Source organism: Didymosphaeria variabile (assembly GCF_027946475.1).
Source record: "Didymosphaeria variabile strain IMI 356815 chromosome Unknown scaffold_3, whole genome shotgun sequence".
NCBI classification, from domain to species: Eukaryota; Fungi; Ascomycota; class Dothideomycetes; order Pleosporales; family Didymosphaeriaceae; genus Didymosphaeria; species Didymosphaeria variabile.
In genome coordinates this window covers 3,184,827-3,208,073 of record NW_026611622.1, presented here as the reverse complement: position 1 = coordinate 3,208,073, position 23,247 = coordinate 3,184,827, and the positions used below count along the sequence as shown (strand labels likewise).

Genomic DNA, 23,247 nt, shown 5'->3' with positions numbered 1-23,247 from the left:
ACACACTGACCATGATTGCGCGGCTACCACGGATACCGAGCAGGAAGACCACCGATTCAGCAGAACTCGGTATTGAGTCAACGCCAACCAAGATTTTGCGAAGGATCAGGTGGATATCATCTATTTACACATGGGCCGACTGCTATACGCTTACATATATGTTGTACTATTTACGGAAGCCACATCTAATTCTTCTCCTTGGGCGCAATCATGAGCTCCGGTCGGACGTGCTTGTCGAAGTCCTCCTCACTGATCGTCTTGAGCTCGAGGGCACTCTCCTTGAGAGTGATACCCTTCTTGTGCGCATTCTTGGCGGTCTTGGAGGCGGCATCATATCCGATGACGGGATTAAGGCAGGTGACCAACATCAAACTACGTTCAAGTCAGCAAATGTTGGCATAGAGAGCAAAGAGACTCACCTCTCGTTCAGCAAAGCACCAATGCGCTTCTCGTCCGCCTCCAGGCCTTGCACCAAGTTCTTCTCGAAACTTCTCATGGCATCAGCCAGGAGACGAGAACTATGGAGCAGGTTGCGGATCATGACGGGCTTGAACACGTTGAGTTCAAAGTTGCCTTGGGAGCCTGCAAAGGTGGTCGCGGCGTTGTTTCCGAAGACCTGGGTGCAGACCATGGTGAGGGACTCGCACTGAGTCGGGTTGACCTTGCCCGGCATGATTGACGAGCCGGGCTCGTTCTCTGGAAGCTTCAGCTCGCCAAGACCGCACCGCGGGCCGGAGCCTAGGAAGCGGATGTCTTGAGCGATCTTGAATAGGGACGTTGCAAGAGTGTTAAGCTGGCCGTGAGCTTCGACGACAGCGTCGTGTGCCGCAAGAGCTTCAAACTTGTTCGGCGCAGTGATGAAGTCGTGTCCAGTCATCTTGCTGACTTCCGACGCAATGTCCTCGGCAAAACCCTTGAAAGTGTTGATACCAGTGCCGACCGCAGTGCCACCCTGGGCGAGCATCTTGAGACGAGGCAGGGAAGACTGAACGCGCTCGATGCCGAAGTCGAGCTGCTGAACATAGCCAGAGAACTCCTGGCCAAGTGTCAAGGGTGTAGCATCTTGCAAGTGCGTCCTGCCAATCTTGATGATGCTCTCGAACAACTCGCTCTTCTTCTTCAAAGCATCGCGGAGGCTCTTTAGCGCAGGGAGGAGCGACTCCTCGAGGTCAATAACAGCAGCGATGTGCATGACGGTCGGGAAGGTGTCGTTGGAGGAAGCAGACATGTTGACGTGGTCATTGGGGTGGACAGGCTTCTTGCTCCCCATCTGGCCGCCGAGGATCTCGATGGCGCGGTTCGAGATGACTTCGTTGGCGTTCATGTTGGACTGGGTGCCGGAGCCGGTCTGCCAGACGACGAGCGGGAAGTGATCGATCAGCTTCAGGTCGGCGACTTCAGCAGCGGCCTGCTGGATAGCCTGTCCAACCTTTGGGTCTGGTCATGGTGAGTAGAAACACAGCAGGGTGAGGGGGTGTACCTACCCAGGCCGAACTTCATGTTCACGGTGGCCGCCGCACCCTTCAGAATACCAAAGGCCTTGACAATAGGCGGCGGCATGCGGTCCTGCGGCTGGTTGATCCTGAAGTTCTCCAGGGAGCGCTCCGTCTGAGCTCCCCAGTACCTGTCGGCCGGGACCTGGATCTCGCCAAAGGCATCGCTCTCTGCCCGTGTAGAAGCCATTGTGGTGGTCGATGTGAACTGGCGGCGCTGCGGGGCGTGTTGTGACTGCAATTGAGCGTAGCGCGGGGCTGTCGACAGAGGAGCTCGCCCGGTCTGCGCCGGCCGATATGTGGTCGCGACGGCAGGGCGGGCTTTCGCATGTGGCAGAGCAGAGCGGAGGCCCGCCTCGGCTGCGCGGGGCTTCAGCGCACATCGGAACATGGCGGCGGTCAGCAGAGAGGCGACGATGCTGTTGTATGAGGTAGGATGGTTTCTTGGATGCCGCAATTGCAGACAGGAGCTCTTGTCGACTCGCCGCGCCAGACAGCTCCAGCTTCGAATTTGCGGGCCGGGGGAGGGCTCGGGCGTTTTCGGACCACGTGACGGCCCCGTTCCGACGGAGCCCTGCGAGGTTCCGAGCGACTGCGGATAATTTGGGAAATTCACTGGTGCAAGCAAGACCAACACCTGCTGCTGACGACGATGCAGGTAGCAGTGCCCCCTTCTGAAACCACCAGACGCCCTCGTCGTATCGTACAGTACAGTGCGGTATACCATGCCATACCAGGACATTGCAAGCGCACCGCACCCTCGTCCCTCGGCGCCCCGCCTGGTCGCGTCTGCGGTGTTGCTGTTGCTGGACAGCGGACGCGATGCCGCCGCAGACGCTGCGGGCCTGTCTCGGGCCCTCCGGCGTGGTAGAGCAAGTCGAGCGGTGCATACGCGCGCCGTCCGTTTGTAGCTCGTACATGTTACATACGCCGTGGCCGCCGCAGCCGGAACCAACACCAAGCTCGCGGCAGGAGCTGGACCTCGAGCTGGACCTGGGCCTGCCAGCCACGAGACGCGGCGCTCTGCCACGGATTTAATTCAGCGTGCAACGACTGGCGCCTGTCCCACCTCTGCCCTCGTCTCAGTCCCAAGTCACTTGCCCCCGGAGCAGCTGACGGCCTCTTGCAGCCTTGCTTTCAACGTCCGCATAATAGTGCTCTGCCCGCTCCTGCCCCTCATTCCGTTGATTGCAACCTCTCCCAGCCGCCATCGCGCACCTTCCCCCTCAGACCTGCTCTCCTTCACCGTGCCCCACGCACCGCCCACACTCACACTCCGCTCACGGGACTTCTACTCACCGCCCGCCCCTTCACTCTGTGCTCGGAGCCAGATAACGCTGCTGCTCCGCTACTCCACCTCTGCGCCCCAAACTTTCCACCTCCGCTCCACTCTGTCTATGCCCTGTTGTCCCTCGTACTGTGGTACTTGGTATTGAGACCGCCTCCCAACATAGCCGAATCGCCTACACCGCGCCGTCCAACGGTCTCAACATCCTGTCATCAGAATCGACCCTCAGCCAAAAGGCGCGAGGGCTCATGCGCCTTGCGCCAACAAATCCGAATGGCAGACCAGTTCTCTCCTTTGGCAGGAGGACTTGTCCCGCAACATCGAGACCATGACATTCCTGTGCCGAGCTATCCACAGAATTACGATTTCAGTCCCGGCTACAACGACCCTCAGCACATCCCACACCACTATGCCTTTATCCCTCAAATTCCGCAGCAATCACTGCCAAGCGGGCAGCGTCTTCAACCCCAGCACGCTCAGTACCAATATCCTTACCCGGTCGGCGGTGTTCCGGCAGCATCATACATGGGAAACCCTAGTGCCATGTTTCAATACGGCCCGACCGGAACGAGAGCGGTAAGTACATGTACTTTGGCAAGGACCCGTCCACCGTCATCTTCTACCTACGTAGGGGAGGAACCCTGGGCTACAGTCCATGTAGGCGGGCAGTACGTAGGGACAGAGCCTGGTTCTTCTCGCTTCTTATGTCTGCACGTTGTTACGTTGTTGGTGGAGGGAACACCAGGATGCACATGCACGCATTAACAATATACCATCTCCAACATTCCAGTAATCATCAGCCACCATCACTTCGAATATGTCTTCGCTACAGCACATTGGTCATTCAGTGCGTTGATCACAGGCATCGCTAACTTATCATCTCAAGTGGCCGGCTTTCCCACCGCAGAACCACCGACCAGAATCGAACGCTTATCCTCGATTCAACGACGAACGACGTGTGGACGAGATGTTCAGTACTCAGGACATTGGCCGGCGTCCTCATCCAGACTTTGGCTTCTCGAACTACGTAAGTCCGGGCCACCCGAGCCTTCAGTGGCCACAACAATCACCTCGAACTTTCGCCCGACGTCTTGATAGGCCCGTGCCTTCTGACAATTCGTTCCCATCTGACCCATTCGGTTTTGATACGGCATTCGACGGGACGCACAATCTTCAGAATCTTCGAACCAACGAGACCCTTCAACCTGATCTGATGTCTAGGCGAAGCTTACCGAACCAACGACCTTACCGGCGAGGTAGTCAAGAATTGAGTGGCCAAGAACGTCACCATTCATCCAGACCTGCCGATGGTCCTATCCATCTGCCGGATCTCAGTCCATCGCCGAGAAACTCCAATAGACGGAGTTTTGAACGATATTCGACCGATCTACATAACGGTGCACCTGAATCAAACGGACCAACACGCTCACCAGCGTCTCGTGCCGCAGGTACGTCTGCCTATGTTATCTCTGTACTGGAGTGACATGGCGCTTCAGATACGAAAAAGTCCTTTCTTCTTTATGTCAGTATAACATGTCGCTGATGGTAATAGATCGATTGGCTCGTCGGCAACGTACGGTAGGACACCTAAGCTTTCGTCGCATATCAAGCCAGATGGACCACCCCAATGTCCCTTCCACGGAGCAGCTGCGAGAACTCCGGGAAAAATTGCGACATCTGTTACCCAGCGAGTTGCCAAAGGGAACTGACGCAATGTGCGACATCTGTCAGAAAGACTATTCGACAAAACATGTGGACCCTTCAGAAGACGTTGAGGTAGCGATTCAGCTACCTTGCAAGCACGTTTTTGGTGAGCACTGTATAAACACTTGGGTAAGTCACCCGCTCTCCCCCGCAGCACGCCGCTTGTGCCACCGTGGAAAAGCATGCAGAAGCATCTGCAAGAGGATCAACAAGGAGCGATGGCGATCTATAGCGTTGGATGTGCTCTACTCATGGATCATTCATACCCGGGCAACTCAAGCCTCGATATGCGTGTCAGAGTGTCCCTTCATTCTATATTCACTGGAGCTTCGTCCATGCACCGGCTAATTCGATTCAGTTCGAGACGTGCAAAAAACACAAGAACAAGATCACCTGTCCGATGTGTCGGAAACTCCTTATCGAGCCGCGACAACGTGAAAGTGCGCAATCCCCTCAGCAGTTGTTGGAGAGATTGAATAGGCTGCGGAGAGCAGAGAGCGGTCGCCCGTTCTTGGAAGGTATGTCTAGAGCGATGGTCGAAGGCAGAGTAACAGGAGAACCCTCACCGGCCTAAACCGGACGCGTTCATTTTCTTTCCATTCGCATCAGCATAGGCGGCGTATCATGATGGCTCTACTGGCGTACGAGAGCATGGCATATCATCCCTTTCTGGAACGGTTCGTTGCTGCACGTAATGACGGGGGTATATATACGAGGGGTAACTAGGCAGTCTGATGAATTGCATGAGTACAGGATAAGATCCCACCACGCTTTGAATATGGCGCGGAAGGTAGTGCTGAGGCTGTGGTAGTTGGCGATGACGAAAGCCGACAGGGATGTGCGGGGCATTCCACTTGTTGCCAGGGTTAGATCTGGATCTTAGTCCACAAATAAACACCACCCCGCGAACAACACTCTGCAGTGCACAACACATCTCGCATTCGCAATCCTTGTCGAATCAGCTGAGTCTTGCGCTTGCTGCCTGTTCTGTTCATTCTGTTGCTGCGCTGATCTGCGACTGCCATTTTCCTTGCGTCGCTCTGTCCCAGACCGCCCTAAAGCGCGCATCACAACCATGGCGAATGCACCAAACTTCCAGCTGCCTGTCCCTCCCCCGCCGCTCCATACTCGCTCCAGCGACATGGACCGTCCCGGAACGCCCTCGCAGGAGGCCTTCATCAGCCCGCAGCAGACGCCACAGGGCAGCCCGAGCAAGCATCAGCACCCGCCCGGCGCTTTCGACCTCCCCCACGTCTTTGAGAATGCCATGCGACTGCTTCCGACGCTGGGCTCGCCCAAGTCCAAACCAGGCACACCCACATCGCCCAATAAGGCGAATGTGCAAGCAGGCGACGATGTCGACTTCTCGGCAAGTGACCTCACCACGCTGGGCCCAGGAAGCCCCACACGCAAAGCGAACAAGGAGAACACACCACCGAGCACTCGTCCGGGCCTGCAGAAGGAGTCCAGTTACATTACGCACGCAGCACAATCGCGCCAGGAACCGTACCGCCCGCGTGAGGCGGAGCAGTCAGGGCGCTACTACCAGACCCAGCGCCTGTCGGCAGAAGATTTGGAGAAAGCAAGGAAACCATCGGTCAAGCGTCTGGCAAATGTCACACAACTGTGTAAGTTATTAAGGTGACTGGCAATGCAAAACAGGCTTATAAATTCGTAGACTTTCTGGACCACTACTACGATCTCCTCTCATACGTTCATACTCGCCAGAACCGGCTCGCGCAGTTCAAAGCCCAGAACCCGCCACCTCCTGCAACTCCCGAAGCGGAATACAATGAGGCTCTCACACAATACCTTGGACGCGAACGGGCCAATTTGAGGAAGCGACGCACACGGTTGAGGCAGGGCGACTTCCAGATCCTAACGCAGGTTGGACAGGGTGGCTATGGACAAGTATATCTGGCCCAGAAGAAGGATACACGCGAGGTGTGCGCACTGAAGGTCATGAGCAAGAAGCTTCTCTTCAAGCTTGATGAGGTTCGCCATGTGTTGACAGAACGCGATATCTTGACCTCAGCCAAGAGCGAGTGGCTGGTACGGCTGCTCTATGCTTTCCAGGATGACAAGAGCATCTACTTAGCTATGGTACGTACTCCAGTCTCAACAGGCTAATCCTCCACTAACTCGTCCAGGAATACGTGCCTGGCGGCGACTTCCGCACGCTGCTCAACAATACCGGCGTCTTACACAATCGTCATGCTCGCTTCTACATTGCTGAGATGTTCTCATGTGTAGACTCTCTTCACCAACTCGGCTACATTCACCGAGACCTGAAACCGGAAAATTTCCTCATCGACAGCACTGGACACGTGAAGTTGACTGACTTTGGACTGGCCGCAGGTATGCTTGCACCGGCAAAAATCGAGTCGATGAGAATCAAGCTTGAGTCTGTTGGGAATGTAGTGTCTCCCTTCGGGCGACCCATGGAAGACCGGACGGCTGCAGAGCGCCGCGACAATTATCGGTCGCTTCGAGAACGAGATGTCAACTATGCCAAGAGTATCGTCGGCAGTCCTGATTACATGGCTCCTGAGGTGTTGAAGGGTGAAGAATATGATTTCACGGTCGACTACTGGAGCTTAGGTTGCATGCTTTTCGAGGCCCTCGCAGGATATCCACCATTCGCCGGAGCAACCGTGGATGAGACGTGGCAAAATCTAAAGCAGTGGAAGAAGGTGCTCCGTAAGCCCGTATACGAAGACCCGTCCTACTTCCTTTCGAAGCGTACTTGGGATCTAATCACCCGGCTTGTGGCGTCCAAAACATCTCGCTTCCGCGGTATCTCTGAGATCCATGCCCATCAATATTTCGCTGAGGTGGATTGGACGTGTTTGAGAGACCAAAAGGCCCCCTTCGTCCCGGAACTAGACAGCGAAACAGATGCTGGTTACTTTGATGATTTCGGTAGCGAAGCGGACATGGCCAAATACAAGGAGGTTCACGAGAAGCAGATGGCGCTAGAGGCCATGGCCGATCGCGATGAGAAGATGAACAAAGGCCTCTTCGTTGGATGTAAGTCATTATATATGACCCTTTACAGACATCTACTAAACCCCTAACAGTTACCTTCCGGCACAAGAAGACCGGCGACGAGAACGGCAAGCCTGCAAGTCCGCGAAAGCCGCTACCTTCTGTGGACGAGAACTTTGGCACTATCTTCTAACCTGTGCCACAAGTACTATCGAGCACTGGCTGCATCGATGGAGAAAACCCTTTATTCTCTTCCCGGTCTGGTTCCCCCTCTTGATCTTCTGTTGCAGAGCTTATGACATCTCGACGATGCAACGAGCGGTAGAAGCCTGTGATGAGAGACTTCCGTTTCATGATCATGATTCAGTACAATGGCGTTTTGCGGGGTTATCATAGGCAGTATGCATTATGGAGTCGTGATGGTTCAAGCGCTTGCAAATGTAATAGTAGGAATGGAATGCAGAAAAGTCTTCACTGATTGATTGATGTAGCCCGTGACTGAGACTTGGTCACGAGTAAAGTGAAGAGTGCGTCAACTAAGCCGGTTGGACGCAACATCATAGGCCCCAAATGTTCAGCGTACATACTCACTGGTTCTCAGCTTGCCTCTTGCTTTGACCCATTACTGTCATTTAACAACAGAAAATCGGTGTCTGGCACTTGCTGTCGCCGACTACGTGGAATAGCGAACATTCTCGTAGCCCTTGAAGATAAGTTTGTATTTCCCGTGAACAAGGTCGGTAGTTCTACTCAAGGCATTAGAGCCTATCGTATTGTTAGTGTTCGTCATATGTTTTGTATGCATGCTTGAACCGGTCTTCATCTTATTTAAGGAGTTCATCATCGCCTTGGATTTCATCTCGTCCGTACCCCCATCGTTTCCTTGGACATCATGTATGCTAGACCCGTGGGCGACGTTCTTCGAACCTATCATGTCTTCTTTCCCACCAGCCATGTCCTGAGATCCGATCATCCCCTTCTCAAGCATGCTCGATCCAGAATCAATACCTTTCGAGCCCATGCTGTTCTTGGATTCGACGATGTTCATACTGCACTTGGAAGAGTCCCCAGTGTATCTCCATGTCCTCAGGCATCATTCCATGCTTCGAGCCCATGGTCGAGGCGGAGTTCAGCATGTTCTTGTTTGCAGCGGCGTGCATCGTGTTGGACTTTTAAAGTGCCGTGCACGTCGAGCATGCTGCGAACGGACAGCATGTGAGTAAAATCCGGCATGAGCGTGGGCATGGGCCTGGTTTCGGCATTGAATGAAGGGGACACCATGTCATGGGATTGGGCCTATGGCTGGATGTGAGTGGATGTACATGGCAAAGAAGAACGAGGAGGAGAGAAGCGGAGGCCAACGGACGTTTTCCATCTGATCCATGTGTTCCAACAGTCGAATGGGAGACGCAAAGCTGACAGCGAGAAGACTGGTAGCGATGGCGAAATTGGTGAACTTCATTTCGTTCTTTCATTCGAGAAAGCCATCTTTACATGCAGGAAGAGGAAGTCAAATGAACCCCAACAGGTAAACGACCGCACTGGAATGTCGAGAATATTCGTGAAAGAAATTGGATACGTTCTTGCCAACTATCTATAGATCCTCAAAGCTTTTCCCTCAAAATGCGATATTTCGACGCAAAACGATGCAACAGGTGCTGTACTTCATGTCTCCCGCGCATAGAAACCAATCTAGATTAACGCCACCCAATGCAAGTCTATCATGCAGCGTACGAAGTGGCGCAGAATCGAGCGTCATGTTACTCATCGGCCTCGTCATCCGTGTTGGGTGTGTGCGGTGTCCCCTGCGAAGCATTAGTCATTTATTCTTGTAGCACAATTTCATAGTCACACGGGTCGGGGCGGGCCGTATCGTACCTTGGGGCTGTTAAGCCACTCGATGTGCCGCAAACGCCTGCGGACTTCTTGCTCCTTCTTCTCCTTCTTTGTCATCTTCTTCTTCTTGCGCGCGCGGAACTTCATATCGTCTTGTGCGCCTTCCGCGTCGCTCATAACGGGCGTGCCCGCGGCACTCGGGACTGTGCTGGGGACCGCGGAGCTGACGGCGGAAGAGACGTTGCTGGAACCTGGGCGCGAGTCTTCGAAGCGGTCCATCGAGACAGCGAGGTGGCCCTTGTGTGCGACGCGGCCGTCGGCAACATGCCATTGCTCGGGGCAGAGCGCGCCGACGAACTCTTCGTTGTGGGAAATCATAATGACACCGCCCTTGTAGTCGCGGATGGCGACAGCAAGACCGCCGAGGGAGTCACGGTCCAAGAAGTTAGTAGGTTCATCGAGGACGAGTAGGTGGGGGTTGTTCCACATGGCACCCGCTAGATACTGGTTAGCTGCAGAAGATATTCAGCCGGTAGGAATCGACTTACCTAGTACGACCTTTACTTTCTGTCCCCCAGAAAGACCAGAGATCTCATTGTGATTAGCGATCTCAGGGTCCAGGCCCAAATCCTCGAAATGCTTTGAGATGACCTTGGGCTCTAGCACACGGTAACCGAGACCTTCACGAGAGGACTCGTGGTCATCGAACTCCTGAATCAACTTCTGGAAACCCAAGCCGGAGAGAGTCTCTCGGGAGATCATGGTGTTGAACTTGGGTAACATGTTGAGCCACTTGACCTCATACTGGAAACTCTTTTTGTACTTCTGACGACCGATAAGGGCTTCGATCTTGCGCGGTCCCTTGCCGTCACCAATATCGACTGGCTTTTCCATTTGAACCTTATCCTCGGCAGTGAGCACGCGAGTCTGCTTCATAAGCACCTCACGATCGTCACCGTTAGCGTAACGCCACTGCAGATACTGGTTGGGTGTCTTCTCCATGTGCATCTCGACGTGCTCCAAAGCGTGCTGCTTGATGTAGCCGATACGCAGGTTCGGGTGCTTCTCGACCTTGCCTTCCTGCGGAATCGTCTCACCAGTGAGAAGTTTGATGAGTGTCGACTTACCGGCACCGTTGGCACCGATGATGGCAACACGGGAAGAAAGCGACAAATTGCAGGAGACATCGTGCAAAGACGGCTTGGAAGACCCTGGGTACGTGTAGCTGCAGTTCGTCATGCGCAGAATCGATCGAGTGTTGGACTTGACGCCGCTAAGGATGCCGGGAGGAGGGAACTTGAACTGTACTTGGGATGCGGAAAGGGTGTAGTAGCTCTTGCCCTCAGGTTTGACCTTGACGAAGGCAGCGAGGTTACCGCGGTAGTGCACCAACTTCTTCTGTTCGTAGTGATAGATATCTGTGCAAACCTCATCCAGAAATCCGGAGTCGTGGGAGACGATCAAGCTCGTGATTTCGGTATGCTTTTTGAGGTATTCCTGCAACCAGGCGATGTTGGCAACATCCAAATGGTTAGTCGGTTCGTCCAACAGGAGAACGTCAGCACGCATCAACATGGCGCGAGCCAGAGCGAGCTTCATCTTCCATCCACCAGATAACGAGCCGACCTTGTGTGACTGTCTTCCTTCAGGACCGGATGTGAAGCCAACTTCCTCCAAAACTTCGGATATGCGCTCCTTGCTTTCATCTGCGAAACGAGGATCCCGAACAATGTACTCAAGAATGCTAAGGTCGGCATCCTCGCCCTGGTTGTGCTCGACGAAGCAAGTCTTGACTTCATCTTGGGGCGGGAAGCCCTCAAGCTTGCCGTTGGCAATGCTGCGCATAAGAGTGGATTTACCCGCACCGTTACGGCCACACAGACCGTACCTGTGACCTTTGAGTAGCCGTAAGTTGGTGTGTGACAGAAGGAGCATGCCTCCGTAGCCTAACGAGAAGACCGCGTTGACAACTTCGACTTCTCCATCATCTTCCTTGATTGGTTGCCCAAATTTGCGATGATCCTCCTCAACATAGAATTGCTGCACTGCTTCGGCAACCTTCTCTGCATCTCCAGGGTCCATCAAGGGCCCAAGGTAAGGCGCGATCAGCTGAGAAACCCGGTCTAGCTGGCGCTCGTTAACTACCTCGGCAACCATGTCAGAGATGTACTGCTTTGCGAAACCCCAGGTTACGGAATCGCCAGGGAACATGGAAATCTGCCCAACAGCCTTAACCTGCTGATCAATGACCCTTTGGATGTCTTCGGGATGTGTGCGATCGATAGCACCACTGGCAATGTTGCCATCTTGGTCGGCCATGGCCTTGTCCATGACGGCTAGCGCGTTGGACGCGATCTCTCGCACCTCAGGCAAAGAAGCGCGGTCTTTGACGTTCTTGACACCCGGTTGAAGCTTGGGCAGGAAAGTGCGAGCCTCGATGGGATCGTGCACGAGCTTCGTCAGGTTGCCCACAACAACGACCGTCTGACGGAGGACCTCCTGTGACGTGGAGGGGTTGTTCAGCGATCGTTCAAGCAGCGGAGTAACCATGGCAAGGACAGGCGACGTAACAATGGCAACAAAGGTGGTCTGCGAGAGAGCGTGGATCGCTTTCTGTAAACTTTGTGTCGAGGGGTCTTCAATCGACTTGATAAGGAGCGGTATCCGCGGAGCGATATCATCGTTCTGTAGGAGCGTGGTGAGACTGTTCATCGTCTTCAGGGCTTGTTTGGCAACCTGCGGTACGGTTAATGTTATAACCCAAGCAGATGCTGCTGGAGAACGGCTTACCTCTGATTTCAAGTCATGCATACCGCCCTCAACCACAGGGATCAGCTTTTCCAACTTCTTGCCCATGGCTTCTCTCAGGATATCTTTTTCCTTCTCTACCTCGAAGCTCTCCATGCCCATCTTTGCCTTGTCGGCCATTCTTCCGATAAGCTCCAAGGCGCCCACAGCGCCCTGCCATTTCCCCGACTTCTTGCCCAGGTACTTGATCAGCACCGGTAGCAGGCCGAATACCTTGGCCTCGGCACTCAGGTTGTTAAAGAGCGAGTCTAGCGCATACTGCGCGCTCTCTCGCACTGTGCCCGTCTTGTCGGATAAAGCATCCAGCGCCAATACGGCCGTGCTCTCCTCTTCAACGAGGAACACGATCTCGGTCAACCTTTGTACTGGCGGCATCTTCTCAAACAGAGCGCCCAGCGCATTCATCGCACCCTCGCGCTTGCCAGGGTTCTTCTTGTCGCCGGCCGCCTTCTTGACCTCGTCGAGGACGCCATAGTCCTTCAGGCCGCGGAAGCCGACCGAGTTTTGAAGGAGGGTGCAGAGCGCGTAGGCGGCTTCTACCGAAGAGTGGGAGAGCTTCGCAGTGAGCACGCTGGAGAGGAGGGCAGCGACATCTTGGTGAGAAGGGGCGGGGGCGTCGCCGGCCTTGTTCACGACGATCGCGGGAGCCATGGGAGGCGACTCGGAATGGGGCATGCCCGCGCGTGTGAGGGAGGACTGGGTAGGAAGTCTGCGAAGTGTATGCGTGGGGCACAGTAAGTGGGAATTTTTAGGAGGGGCCCGCCGTTATCGATAGGGGCGGATGGTAATCTCCTTTACCCGATTGCACACTCGCTTCTCTGCTGCGCAAATCGCGCTCTTGTAGGAAACAAGAAGGTCAAGTCGAGAGTATGCAAAACAGGGCGAGGAAGGGAATGCGCAGAGAAAAGAGCGCTAGGAGCGGGTTGGGACGACCTGACGCCTAGGTTGGGCTCGGTGAATGAAATAATAATTCTCTGTCCTCCTGCTTAGCTAAGACGCCCCGGCAGCCACTTGGGCGGAGCGCCCATGCACGTTCCATGGCCAGAGGAACAAGGGGTCGTAGGGCTGATCTTAAATCTCTGCCATGCCTCGCCCTCGGTCTTTGCCACGTAATTTACACAGTACGTCTTGCGACCGCGTAGAGTTCCACTCGTATCCGTTCTCTGGTCTCTCCTCGGGTGCCGTGCATGGCCTCTGACTCTGGCTGCGCTTCGGTGACGTCAGTCTCGAGTAGAGAAGCCCGCTCTGAGGACCTGCAAACAAACTGCTCGGTACAACCACCATGGGTACTGCATACGCCCGTGTTACTTTATCTTCTTCTCTCAGGGCCCGTGAGCCCGCAGGCCTGAGGACATGGCAAGCACCGCTGTAGCCAAGTCTTGCTCCGTCGCAGAATCTCGTTCTTGCAGATGGCAAGAAATCAGATTGAGGAGCACAACATGTTTCAAGCAGCTACCCAAATAGAAGAGGATGAGCTCTTGCTTTCGTGCGTACGGCAAGTGCTTTGTGATCGCAGCTCGAGGGATGCTCAGTTCTGCATCTCGTCGCATAGTGTTCCTGGGATAGTAAACAGCCTATACCTGCATCCTTCCCTTCACGTGCGCTATGCAATCGCCTCAGTCTTCGCCAGCAAACCGACCTGCTTTGCGCTTTCCCGTTGACGTGGTTGGCTCACCGGTGTGCGACTTCCGAATACAAACTGAAGGAAGGAGAAACCCTCCGCCTGACCCGCCTTCATCTCTCAACCCAGCTACTCAATCACTTTTCTCACTACCTTTGCAGTCGCCATCTCTACACGTCCTCTGCTCCACCGCCGTTAATCGAGATCCATCGCTCCAATCGACGACGACGGACGACAGCTGCAACAGGTGAGAGTCTCGCGGGATCTTCGCTTCAGATTCCGTTGGCTCAAGCATATATGCACTCAGTTGATCGCCTCCACCGTGACTTTACAAACCATCTCCTCCCTCTCTATATTCGGCTGCCAACAGACTCCTGCCATCTATCCTCTGGCGGTCCTCGCTCATATCGAATCGTCCGGCTACACCTAACCCACCCACCACTCGATCTCACCGTCGACAGCCATCGCTCGCCATGCGTCGCAACCAAGTCTACGACCCGGCTGTGATGAGGATGTGAGTCGACATTGCGAGACAAATACAATACCCTCAGAAGCTAAATGAAGACAGGCTGGAGCGTGTTCGCATTCCTGATAAGTATGTTTTTCGTGCATCCGTTCACCCCTCCAACTTTCCTAATAACGGTGTAGGCTCAAGTGCGATCGCTGCAACAAGTACAAGGGCCAGAAAGCATTCTCCAACAAGCAACTTACCGACGCGCGCTACGCGGTCAAGAACCAAGGTCAGTCCGCCCACTACAAGATCAAATGCATGCCATGCACCGGAGGGCAGCCTGTGGAGCTTGAGTGCAGCGTCTGCGGTCTGACCAAGGGGCTGGAAGCGTTCGCCAAGTCACAGCGGAGCAAGGACAACAAAGAGTGCTTCAAATGCACCGAAAAGCGATTGGACGTCGACCCCGTCAACGAGGACGCGTACGAGGATGAGAATCGTAGTCGCACCTTCGATGATAGCTCGGAATTCGTACCCACCTCGGTTTTCGACGTCTCTTCCCAGTCTGATACAGTAAGTGAGCCCTCTGTTACTTCTTACAGTACAACACAATTGATACACCTAGTCCTCCGAATGGGTCGAGACCGAGAATGATGTGGGTGGCGGGGTCGGGCTCTCCGAGGGTTTCGCACGTACCATGTCCATTTCGAATTCTTCTCAGGCCAACACCCTTATCGAGACTGAATTCGAGCGCGGTAGCCAGATATCTCATGATGAAGGCTGGCGTACGGTCGGGCAGCGGTCCTGGCACACACCATCGGGTCACTCTCAGACTACATCAATCACCTCCAATACTGGTTCCCGTGGTTTCAATCCTAACGGCTACGGCAACCCTACGGCGCCCCGCTCCGTGGCTGGCTCCCAGCGTTCGTTCAACTCCAGTGTTGTCGAGCAGTCCGATGTTATCTCCATGAGCGCCAATGGCAACTTCGCGAAGATCAAGGCCTATGTAGGTACTGCCAAACTTCTGCAGACTTTTGTCAACTCACATGTTGTAGATGGTTCCGAAGGAAGAGTGGTCCTCCGATGAGGAGGATTCTGACCCCGATTCAAAGGCGAGTGACGACGATGATAGTGACGATGACTTGTGAGCTCCGCTTAACCGGCAAGGCATCTTCTCGCTATGGTAATTCCAGGGCAAAGCCTAGACCACTTCTTCCATATACACGCAGAAAGAGGTGGTCTGCACATAGTCTAGGACCAGCACTTATCAATTAAGGTTTCTTTCTTGTCTGCTCGGTCGTTGATCAAAACTCTTCTTCAGTTATCAATTTCCGATTCTGAGCTCCATCCCATTATTTAGCAGGAGAGGGCATGCGGATCGGACGTTTTTTAGACAACGTCTCAACCACACGGTATTATCTGCTCTACATTCATTGAATGTCCACCAAGGCACCCCCTCAATTTCATGGTGGCATTTACGGCTCACTGCAGCCCAGTGCGGTATAAATACAGTTGTTTTCTTATGTTTTTCAAGTTGAAGCCCGCAAGGCGAGTTATGATATCCGAACCTTTGAACAAGGAAAGGTGTGCCTTCATAAGACAGAACTGGATTCTACATGTACCAGGCGACGGAGGTGGAGTACGGCAATAAAACTAGAAGCATCCAATTAGAGTAGCATATCCATGCAATACAAGGCAGAACAAACAGTGGCAATATCAAATCGACGAGGCAGGCATTAGTGGTTTTGGCAACAATGTATTTAGATACCATAGGTAGCCACGCGGTAAACGAAATAACACGGACTCACCAAAAGTCGCCGTTTCTTGTCTCAGACAACACTATATATAATAGGATCTACTCTTCTTACAGGGTACACTTATAGAGAAGGTCTTAAGCTACGACAGGTGCCTTTCTATATAATTTCTAAGAATTCCCTCTTTACAATTATAGATTTAGAAAGGATTGAAAATAGAGCTTGTTTTAATGTTCGCCCAACTTGGCGGGCGCTGAGCCCGTGCTTTTTCGTTCACCGCGTGGTAGAGCGTTTGCAGTGTATCTTGCCAAGCCCATTTAGTCCGAATTCGCCACGGCGTCTCATGTGACCGCGCGATTACCGAGAGACAGGACGCGCCTTCCTTCTACACCCCGCAGTACTCCTTTGTCTACCCTGACGCTTTTAAACGCTCAAACGAACTGCTTACCCGCAACGCTCTTTGCATTTGTTCAAGCAGAGCCAACAAGTCAGACAATATGTAAATAATCTCGCCACCTACTGCACGTAGTGGCTAATCTGATTTTTAAGGTCTCAACGACGAGGAAGGGGTGGCGCCGGCGGAAGGGGGGTTGGCATTCGTGGCCCTCATTCAGCGCTGACGGATTTTCTAGCAGTGGGCGGTCTTCTGAGTCGATTTACCCGTAAATTATACTCACGTTAGCTAGGCAAACAACATCTCCGCGCAAGAGATTCGCGATTCATACCGTCAACGACAACAGCAAGCCGAGGCCGATGTCGATCAAAATGGAGAAGATGAAGATAACGACGAGGGACCTTCAAACGCGGAGGAAGACCTGCAGGCAGAGTCTTCTGCAATGGCAGCCGAGCGAACCCGCAAGCGCAAGCGCGACCAAGAAGAGGCCATTGCGAAGATAAAGAAGGGCAAGGCTGCAAAGAGCGCTAAAAAGAAGAAAAAGAAGGATTCAGACGATGATTCGGACTTTGACGACGTCATGGACATGTACAAGAAGGCAAAGCCACTGCCTGGCCAGCTGGAGAACTGCGAGTTGTGCAGCAAGCGGTTCACGGTCACACCGTACAGCAAGGCTGGCCCAGATGGCGGTCTTCTGTGCTCAAAGTGTGGAAAGGAGATGGCGAAAGAAGCTAAAGCTACCGTAAAGGCGAGCAAGCCGACTGTGCGCAAGGGCCGAAGGAAGATCGAGAGCAATCGCTTGGACGGCCTGGCTTTCCGTGGAGCGAAGACCTTGCAACAGATTTGTATCAATACATTGGCAAAGCACGCCGATGATATTGATGAGTTTGGCGACATGCCTGAGCCGATCCTGAACAAACTGAGCGAGATCTTCTCGAAGAAGCGTGCGATGAAGCCGAATACGTTCAAATTGTTTCTGCAACCTGACCTGGACGTTGTGGCTATCCACGAGGCAGCGTGTGAGTTACTCGCCGTTTGTTATTTCGTGGCTCTACTGACCTCTAGCAGACCTGGAGACGGAAGACTATGATCAAATCTTCGCGGTCGTTCCGCATGTGAAGAAGCTGTCTCTGCGCAACTGCTGCCAGTTCAAGGACAGCAACGTGGACTACATGATCGAAAAGGCTAAGCACCTTGCCCACATCCAACTCCTTGGCGCGAACCTTGTGTCTAACGACAAGTGGATGGATCTCTTCATTGCCCGTGGTCACGATCTTAGATCGCTAAAGCTCGAATGGCTCGATGCTGCATTCGATGATCAAGCAGTTGAAGCCCTCACAACTTTCTGCCCGAACATCGAGCGCCTTAAGCTAGAGCGGTGCAAGCAGATCGGACCTGACAGCATCGACGCCATTGCACGTCTCGAGAAGCTACAGCACCTCACGCTTTGCTATCAGAAGGACATTCCACGCGATCGCGTTGTCAATCTCATCGCAAGTGTGGGTTCCAACCTCCGAACTCTTTGCCTTGAGCACTTCGTCGATGCCGAGAACGACAACGGACCCACCGACGACGTCCTCGGCGTTGTTCACAACACCTGCATGCACCTTGAGAAACTTCGTTTCAGCGAGAATAACGAGTGCTCCGATGCCGGCTACGTGAACCTCTTCGCAGAGTGGTCCAATCCCCCACTCCGGTACATCGACGTCAATAGCACTCGCGACATCGACAATGCAAACCCTGACGGTCCGGAGGATCCTGTTGGTCTCTCATCTGCAGGTTTCCACGCACTGATGCAGCACTCAGGTTCTAAGCTCGAGTATCTCGACATCTCCTCGTGTCGGCATATCAGCCACGAGACGTTCGCGCACATGTTCTCGTCCGAGAAAACATGGCCGTGCCTACGGGAGATCAACCTCAGCTTCTGCCCTGTCGTCGATACGCAGGTTGTTGCGGGTATCTTTAGGAGCTGCCCGCAGATTAAGAAAGTTGTAACGTTCGGGTGCTTCGAGGTGCAGGACGTGGTTGTACCGCGAGACATTGTACTTATTGGCGCCCCAAGGGCACAGGATGCGATTGAACAGTTCGGCCAGGTGGTGATGGACTTCCAGAAGGAGTTCAATGGCGTGGAGAAACCGCTGGAGATGAATCGTATCGTTCCCGTCATGTCTTGAATTGCGAAAATGGGGGAGGTTCTTTGAGAGGCATAATGCATGGTTATCATGCGATGGTGGGAAGGCATGTCAACACGCGCTAGCTCTGGGACAGCATCTCCTCACTGAATCTGGGGATGGATGGGTAATCAAGGGCTGCCTTCGCCTCGGTTTGTGTTTGGTAAACTTACAAGTATCGTAGATGCGACGCATGCCTCATGGCTCACGAAACATCAATGGCATAATTATACCTTCCATGACAATGAAGTGCGATCAGTGTGACATTAAACTCTTCCAACGTTGTGAAGACATTGACACGCTTAGTACCACATCGATCCCAATGGTGTGGCGAACATAGCATGAAGCTTCTGTTCACGTTGCGAACACAAGAGTATACACAGGACGCACAAATCGGTAGAGCATGTTTCACTTCGTGAACAGGGTATCATTGGGGGAAGCATGCTCGTTATGACCCTCAAGGGGACCCAAGAGCTATACATTTATAGTGATCATCCTTTCGTTTCGCCGTGAGCAACCATGTCCGAACCCTTTGAATGATGCGTAAGCCAGCAAAAGCCCGTCATGCAAACGATCCTGAAACCATGTCCATACTCCGGGTGCGTCCGATACCTTCTTAGTCCTAAGAAGAAGGAGCGGCGCCGCCACGTCCACGTCCGAAGCCACCACGAAACTCGGGTTTGAAGTCACCGGGGGCACCGCCCTCGCCCTTCTCGCCGGCGTCACGACGGCGGTAGCCGTCGCGGTCGCCACGTCCACCGCGGCCACCACCACGGCGCTCACGGTCGTCCCCGCCCAACATACCACGCGGGGGAGCGTGGGTGCGCTGCTGCTTGATGTGTGTCTGGGGCACAATCTCGGCAGGGAGGTGAAGCCACTCGCGGAGGTAGTCGAGACCCTCGGGGGTGAGGGTGTAGTAGTAGTACTGCCACGAGAAACGGGTCTTAACGTAGCCTCGGGAGTCAAGGGACTGCACTGCTTGGTGTAAACGTGTATTCTGCTGCTGGGGGCGGGACGCTACTGACAAGCCTTGATCACAAAGAGGTTCTTAGTGTCGATGTCACCGTGCTTGGGAAGGTTGAAATCCTTCTTAGCAACGAGTACGCCCTCTGTGGTGACCGTGTGTCAGCCTATCCTTATGTGCAGCAAGATGCCACCAGAACATGTATATTTTGCCATAGCCATGGCGCGAGCGGGGTATATACTAACCGCGGAAGAGGTACCTGTTAAAAAAAGAGTCAGCCAAAGCTCAATTGCAAGTTTCGGTGAAGAGGGGTAATGGAAGGCTCATGTTCAAGGTGGACAATCTCTCGCGAAATTCCAACTTCGATTGCGCCCGTGTGCGATGCTGGAATGACTAACTCGTGGATCTTCTTGCGATCGGCCTTGGGGATAAGCATCTTGACGTGTGTCGACAAAAAGACTGTGGTGCTGGTCGGTGGTGAGGTGGTCGATGAAAAGAAAGAAGAAGGAAGGTACGATCAAGTTTGTGGGCGGCTCGCTAAACAAAGCACAGACCAGCCCAAGACATTGATCCCGGTCCGATCGCTCCTGCTCGCCGTGCTCGCAGCCTCCAACGCCACTTCTGCTTTTTCCTCAAGATAATCTGAAAGAACACAACGATTGACACACGACTTACGACTCGACGATCGTTTATCGTATCCTATGACGCAGTGACCAACAGCACGGAAACAACAAATATGGCCCAGGCCGCAGCACCTCCTGGGCACTATTGCGTGCAGACCTTCAACGAGAGCGGCGAAGCCCCGGTCAATATCCTCGTCAACACCGTCCGAGGCACAATAGCCTTCACCAAAGCGAAAGATGCACCTTTATCATCCATATATGAGACCCTCTATGAGCGCGCCCCATGGCTCACAAGCACCTCCTACATCCTCACTACCCACTCCCGCCGCACCGTTCCCATCACCGCCGGCCCCGTCTCCTCACTCCTCAGCTCGGCCTCCGACACGTTCATATCGCTGCGCCTGACCGTACCGCTATGCGGTGGTAAGGGAGGCTTCGGCTCGATCCTCCGCGCCCAGGGTGGCCGTATGTCGTCGCGCAAGAAGAAGCAGGGCGAAGTAAATGGTTCGTCGCGCAACCTGGACGGACGACGATTGCGCACCGTAGCGGAAGCGAAGACCCTCGCGGAGTACCTCGCTATCAAGCCAGAGATGGACAAACGCGAGAAGGAGGAGCGGCGCAAGAGGTGGGAGGATATTGCAGCGAGCACGGAGCGCAAGCAGGAAGAGCTGACGAGCGGGAGGACGCAGGCTCGCCTGGACGGAAAATGGGTTGAGGGTAAGGAGGAGGCTGAGAATAAGACTAGGGAGGCGATAGAGAAGATGTTGTTGGCGCAGCAGAGATCTAGCTCGGAGGAGGAGGAGGAAGAGGAGGTTACGGAATCTTCAAAGTCGGCTGCTCAGCGGACGATGTTCGGTTGGGAGAATGAGGATGACGAGTATCTAAGTGAAAGCGAGGAGGAAGAGGGTGTTTCAGAAGAGGATAAACCCAAGTACGAGGGCAAGGGCAAGGGCAAGGCTGTGTAAATTAGACTTGTGTGACTTCGTCTCGCTACACATTACTACCAGGGCGTATGGCGTTCAGGAAGCATTTCGTTGTCATAGTTCAGATACCCAGACAAATCTACAGTCAGACTCAACATTTGAGAAGCTCAAGCCCCTCAGGCCCCAATGTTCCGATCCATATCCATATCTCCGCCATACCCTTGCGCCCTCCTCTGCTGCACCGCATCCCCTTCCTCCCCTAACCTCTTCGTTTCTCCAAATCCTCCTTCACTATTCGCCTGTCCCTGCACATCCGTCTTCCCCGCACCACCCCCACTTTCTTGAATCGTCTGTCCGTATCGCATCTTCTCAGCTGGCGTCACGCCCTGTGTGTTGGGACCGCTGGAAGCAGACTTGTTGACTGGGTCGCGGGGTTGATCTGTGGTTGAGGGATCTGGGTGAGCGTTAATATAGGCGAGGGGACGGTAAGGGACGGATGGGAGACTTTGGGGAGAGGGAAGACGTAGAAGAGGGGAAGGTGCGCACCTCCCAATTGGCCGGCCTGTTTGGAGTGCGGCTCGATGTAGCCCATGCTGCCTTCGTACTGCTGGGACTCGCCGCCGGGCTCGGTTGTCATGAGGTTCTTCGACATATTGTGGTATGATTGATTCGCGGAGTCAAGATATGGAAGTATGTCAGTGGATTCGGGGTGATGAAGAGCGTGGAAGTCAGTTGAAGTTTGTATTGAAGCTCAAATGGTTGAGCTTTGAAAGAGGCTGAGGGAGCTTAGAGCTGATGATGACGTCAAAACTCTCCACCTCCGAAATGTCGTCCCCTCTCAATGCAACTCCTAAACGCCTTTGCTATCTGAAGCATGCTATGGAAAGGTTTGAGTGGACACAAAATTGTGCGTCTTCTAGTCGAAATCGATGCCCATGAGGAAGCTGTTCGAAAGTTAGCAGATGCACATCAACTGAATGGTAGGAGAAAGACACCTTTCATACAACCGCATATACTTCGCGACAAAGGCTTCCAAGTGGAAAATGACTTTGCTTCCCGTCTTGCACCTGTGCTCGTAGAAAGCCGCCCATTTTATGACTTCTGGCTTGAGCGCGTCGTCGGTTTTGGGGATGAGTTTCCATGTAAGCGTTTTCAGTATGGTCGTCGGATCAATGCAATGCGAGAGGAGATCGTAAAGCGCTGCGCGGACTTGGAGAAGACGAGCTGGACTCCGTTCTTCGACAATCTGGTTGGCAATCTGGCTGATGAGAGCTTCCCAATCCGGAGGAGGGATGTGTGTTGTGTCTGTGATGTTCTCGCTGTGCATTCGTGAGTAAATGTTCCCTCGAAGAAAGGCATCAGGTCATACTTCTGCGCATGGACGGCCTCAAACATAAGTAGAGCCTTCCTCAAGTTCCTCCCGCTCTCTTTCGCAACCCTCTTATTCAACCCCTCAACCTCCTTCCACCCCTCCTTCTTCCCCACTACCTTCAACACACCGCAAATTTCCTCCTCAGTTGGCGCCGCAACCCTCACCAACAACGTTCTACTCCGAATCGGCGCGATAATATTGCTTGTCGAGTTTGCCAACAGAATCAGCCTCAAATTTGGACTATACTTCTCCATCGTCCGCCTCAATGCCGCCTGCGCATCGCGAGTCAAATGGTCTGCCTCGTTGATAACGACAACCTTGAAACGCTGTTTCGCATTCAAGTCGACCTGCTGCGTCTGCGCGACTTCCTTGAGGAGATCCTGCACGACGACACGGTCGTAGTTTCCGACATCAGACGGTGTGATTTCGAGATGGTACACGGAGGCGACGATGTTGAACTCAAGTTTACGGTTGGACGTGGTTTGGAAGACGCGCGCGTCGATCTTGATCTTTTCGACACCCGGGCCGTAGAGCTCTTTGAGGGTTGCAACGATGCGAGTTTTCTTGCCGGCGCCAGAGGGACCGTAGACGAGAAGATGGGGGAAGTCGCCGCTTTGTGCCTGTAGTGCGTGTTAGGAAATGGATGTTCGGTCGTTGTGTGGATATTGGTTCACATTAGAGTCACGGTTGGGGGAGGGGGTTATACAGTATGGGGAAGGGTTGAGTGCAGGTGTCACTTACAAGTGATCGCAGGCGGTCTGAGAGATCTGAGTGGTAGCTGAGAGCCTCGAGGCTTCGCGGTCGGTGCTTGTCTACGAGCAATGCCATCATGTGGGTATGAGTGCAAGTTGGATTGC

The 23,247-nt window shown here is 53.7% G+C and overlaps 8 protein-coding genes across 8 annotated transcripts; 3 read left to right on the top strand and 5 right to left on the bottom strand.

Annotated features, from left to right (window-relative positions):
- Positions 1–185: 185 nt before the first annotated feature.
- FUM1 (fumarase fum1) lies at positions 186–1,683 on the bottom strand (the record flags this gene model as incomplete). The annotated part of the gene is made up of 3 exons (XM_056213179.1): positions 186–372; positions 420–1,437; positions 1,485–1,683. The coding sequence occupies 3 exons, from the start codon at positions 1,681–1,683 to the stop codon at positions 186–188; spliced, it is 1,404 nt and encodes a 467-aa protein (XP_056073487.1).
- Positions 1,684–5,560: 3,877 nt separating this feature from the next.
- Positions 5,561–7,666, top strand: DBF2 (serine/threonine-protein kinase dbf2; the record flags this gene model as incomplete). Its single annotated transcript, XM_056213178.1, has 4 exons — positions 5,561–6,113; positions 6,164–6,588; positions 6,636–7,515; positions 7,566–7,666. 4 exons carry the CDS (start codon positions 5,561–5,563, stop codon positions 7,664–7,666), a joined length of 1,959 nt encoding a protein of 652 aa, XP_056073486.1.
- Positions 7,667–9,233: 1,567 nt separating this feature from the next.
- On the bottom strand, positions 9,234–12,768 carry NEW1 ([NU+] prion formation protein 1; the record flags this gene model as incomplete). The annotated part of the gene is made up of 4 exons (XM_056213177.1): positions 9,234–9,278; positions 9,352–9,806; positions 9,858–12,045; positions 12,100–12,768. The coding sequence occupies 4 exons, from the start codon at positions 12,766–12,768 to the stop codon at positions 9,234–9,236; spliced, it is 3,357 nt and encodes a 1,118-aa protein (XP_056073485.1).
- A 1,443-nt stretch (positions 12,769–14,211) lies between these two features.
- On the top strand, positions 14,212–18,511 carry RAD7 (UV-damaged DNA-binding protein rad7; the record flags this gene model as incomplete). The annotated part of the gene is made up of 7 exons (XM_056213176.1): positions 14,212–14,252; positions 14,387–14,759; positions 14,812–15,195; positions 15,245–15,333; positions 16,493–16,577; positions 16,630–17,356; positions 17,406–18,511. The coding sequence occupies 7 exons, from the start codon at positions 14,212–14,214 to the stop codon at positions 18,509–18,511; spliced, it is 2,805 nt and encodes a 934-aa protein (XP_056073484.1).
- Positions 18,512–19,130: 619 nt separating this feature from the next.
- Positions 19,131–19,908, bottom strand: N0V89_004389 (uncharacterized protein; the record flags this gene model as incomplete). Its single annotated transcript, XM_056213175.1, has 4 exons — positions 19,131–19,483; positions 19,534–19,617; positions 19,718–19,731; positions 19,871–19,908. 4 exons carry the CDS (start codon positions 19,906–19,908, stop codon positions 19,131–19,133), a joined length of 489 nt encoding a protein of 162 aa, XP_056073483.1.
- A 300-nt stretch (positions 19,909–20,208) lies between these two features.
- N0V89_004388 (uncharacterized protein) lies at positions 20,209–21,060 on the top strand (the record flags this gene model as incomplete). The annotated part of the gene is made up of 1 exon (XM_056213174.1): positions 20,209–21,060. One exon carries the CDS (start codon positions 20,209–20,211, stop codon positions 21,058–21,060), a length of 852 nt encoding a protein of 283 aa, XP_056073482.1.
- Positions 21,061–21,194: 134 nt separating this feature from the next.
- N0V89_004387 (uncharacterized protein) lies at positions 21,195–21,670 on the bottom strand (the record flags this gene model as incomplete). The annotated part of the gene is made up of 2 exons (XM_056213173.1): positions 21,195–21,472; positions 21,565–21,670. 2 exons carry the CDS (start codon positions 21,668–21,670, stop codon positions 21,195–21,197), a joined length of 384 nt encoding a protein of 127 aa, XP_056073481.1.
- Positions 21,671–21,934: 264 nt separating this feature from the next.
- Positions 21,935–23,221, bottom strand: RFC5 (Replication factor C (RF-C) subunit; the record flags this gene model as incomplete). The annotated part of the gene is made up of 4 exons (XM_056213172.1): positions 21,935–21,962; positions 22,014–22,337; positions 22,388–23,010; positions 23,132–23,221. 4 exons carry the CDS (start codon positions 23,219–23,221, stop codon positions 21,935–21,937), a joined length of 1,065 nt encoding a protein of 354 aa, XP_056073480.1.
- Between the last annotated feature and the right edge of the window lie 26 nt (positions 23,222–23,247).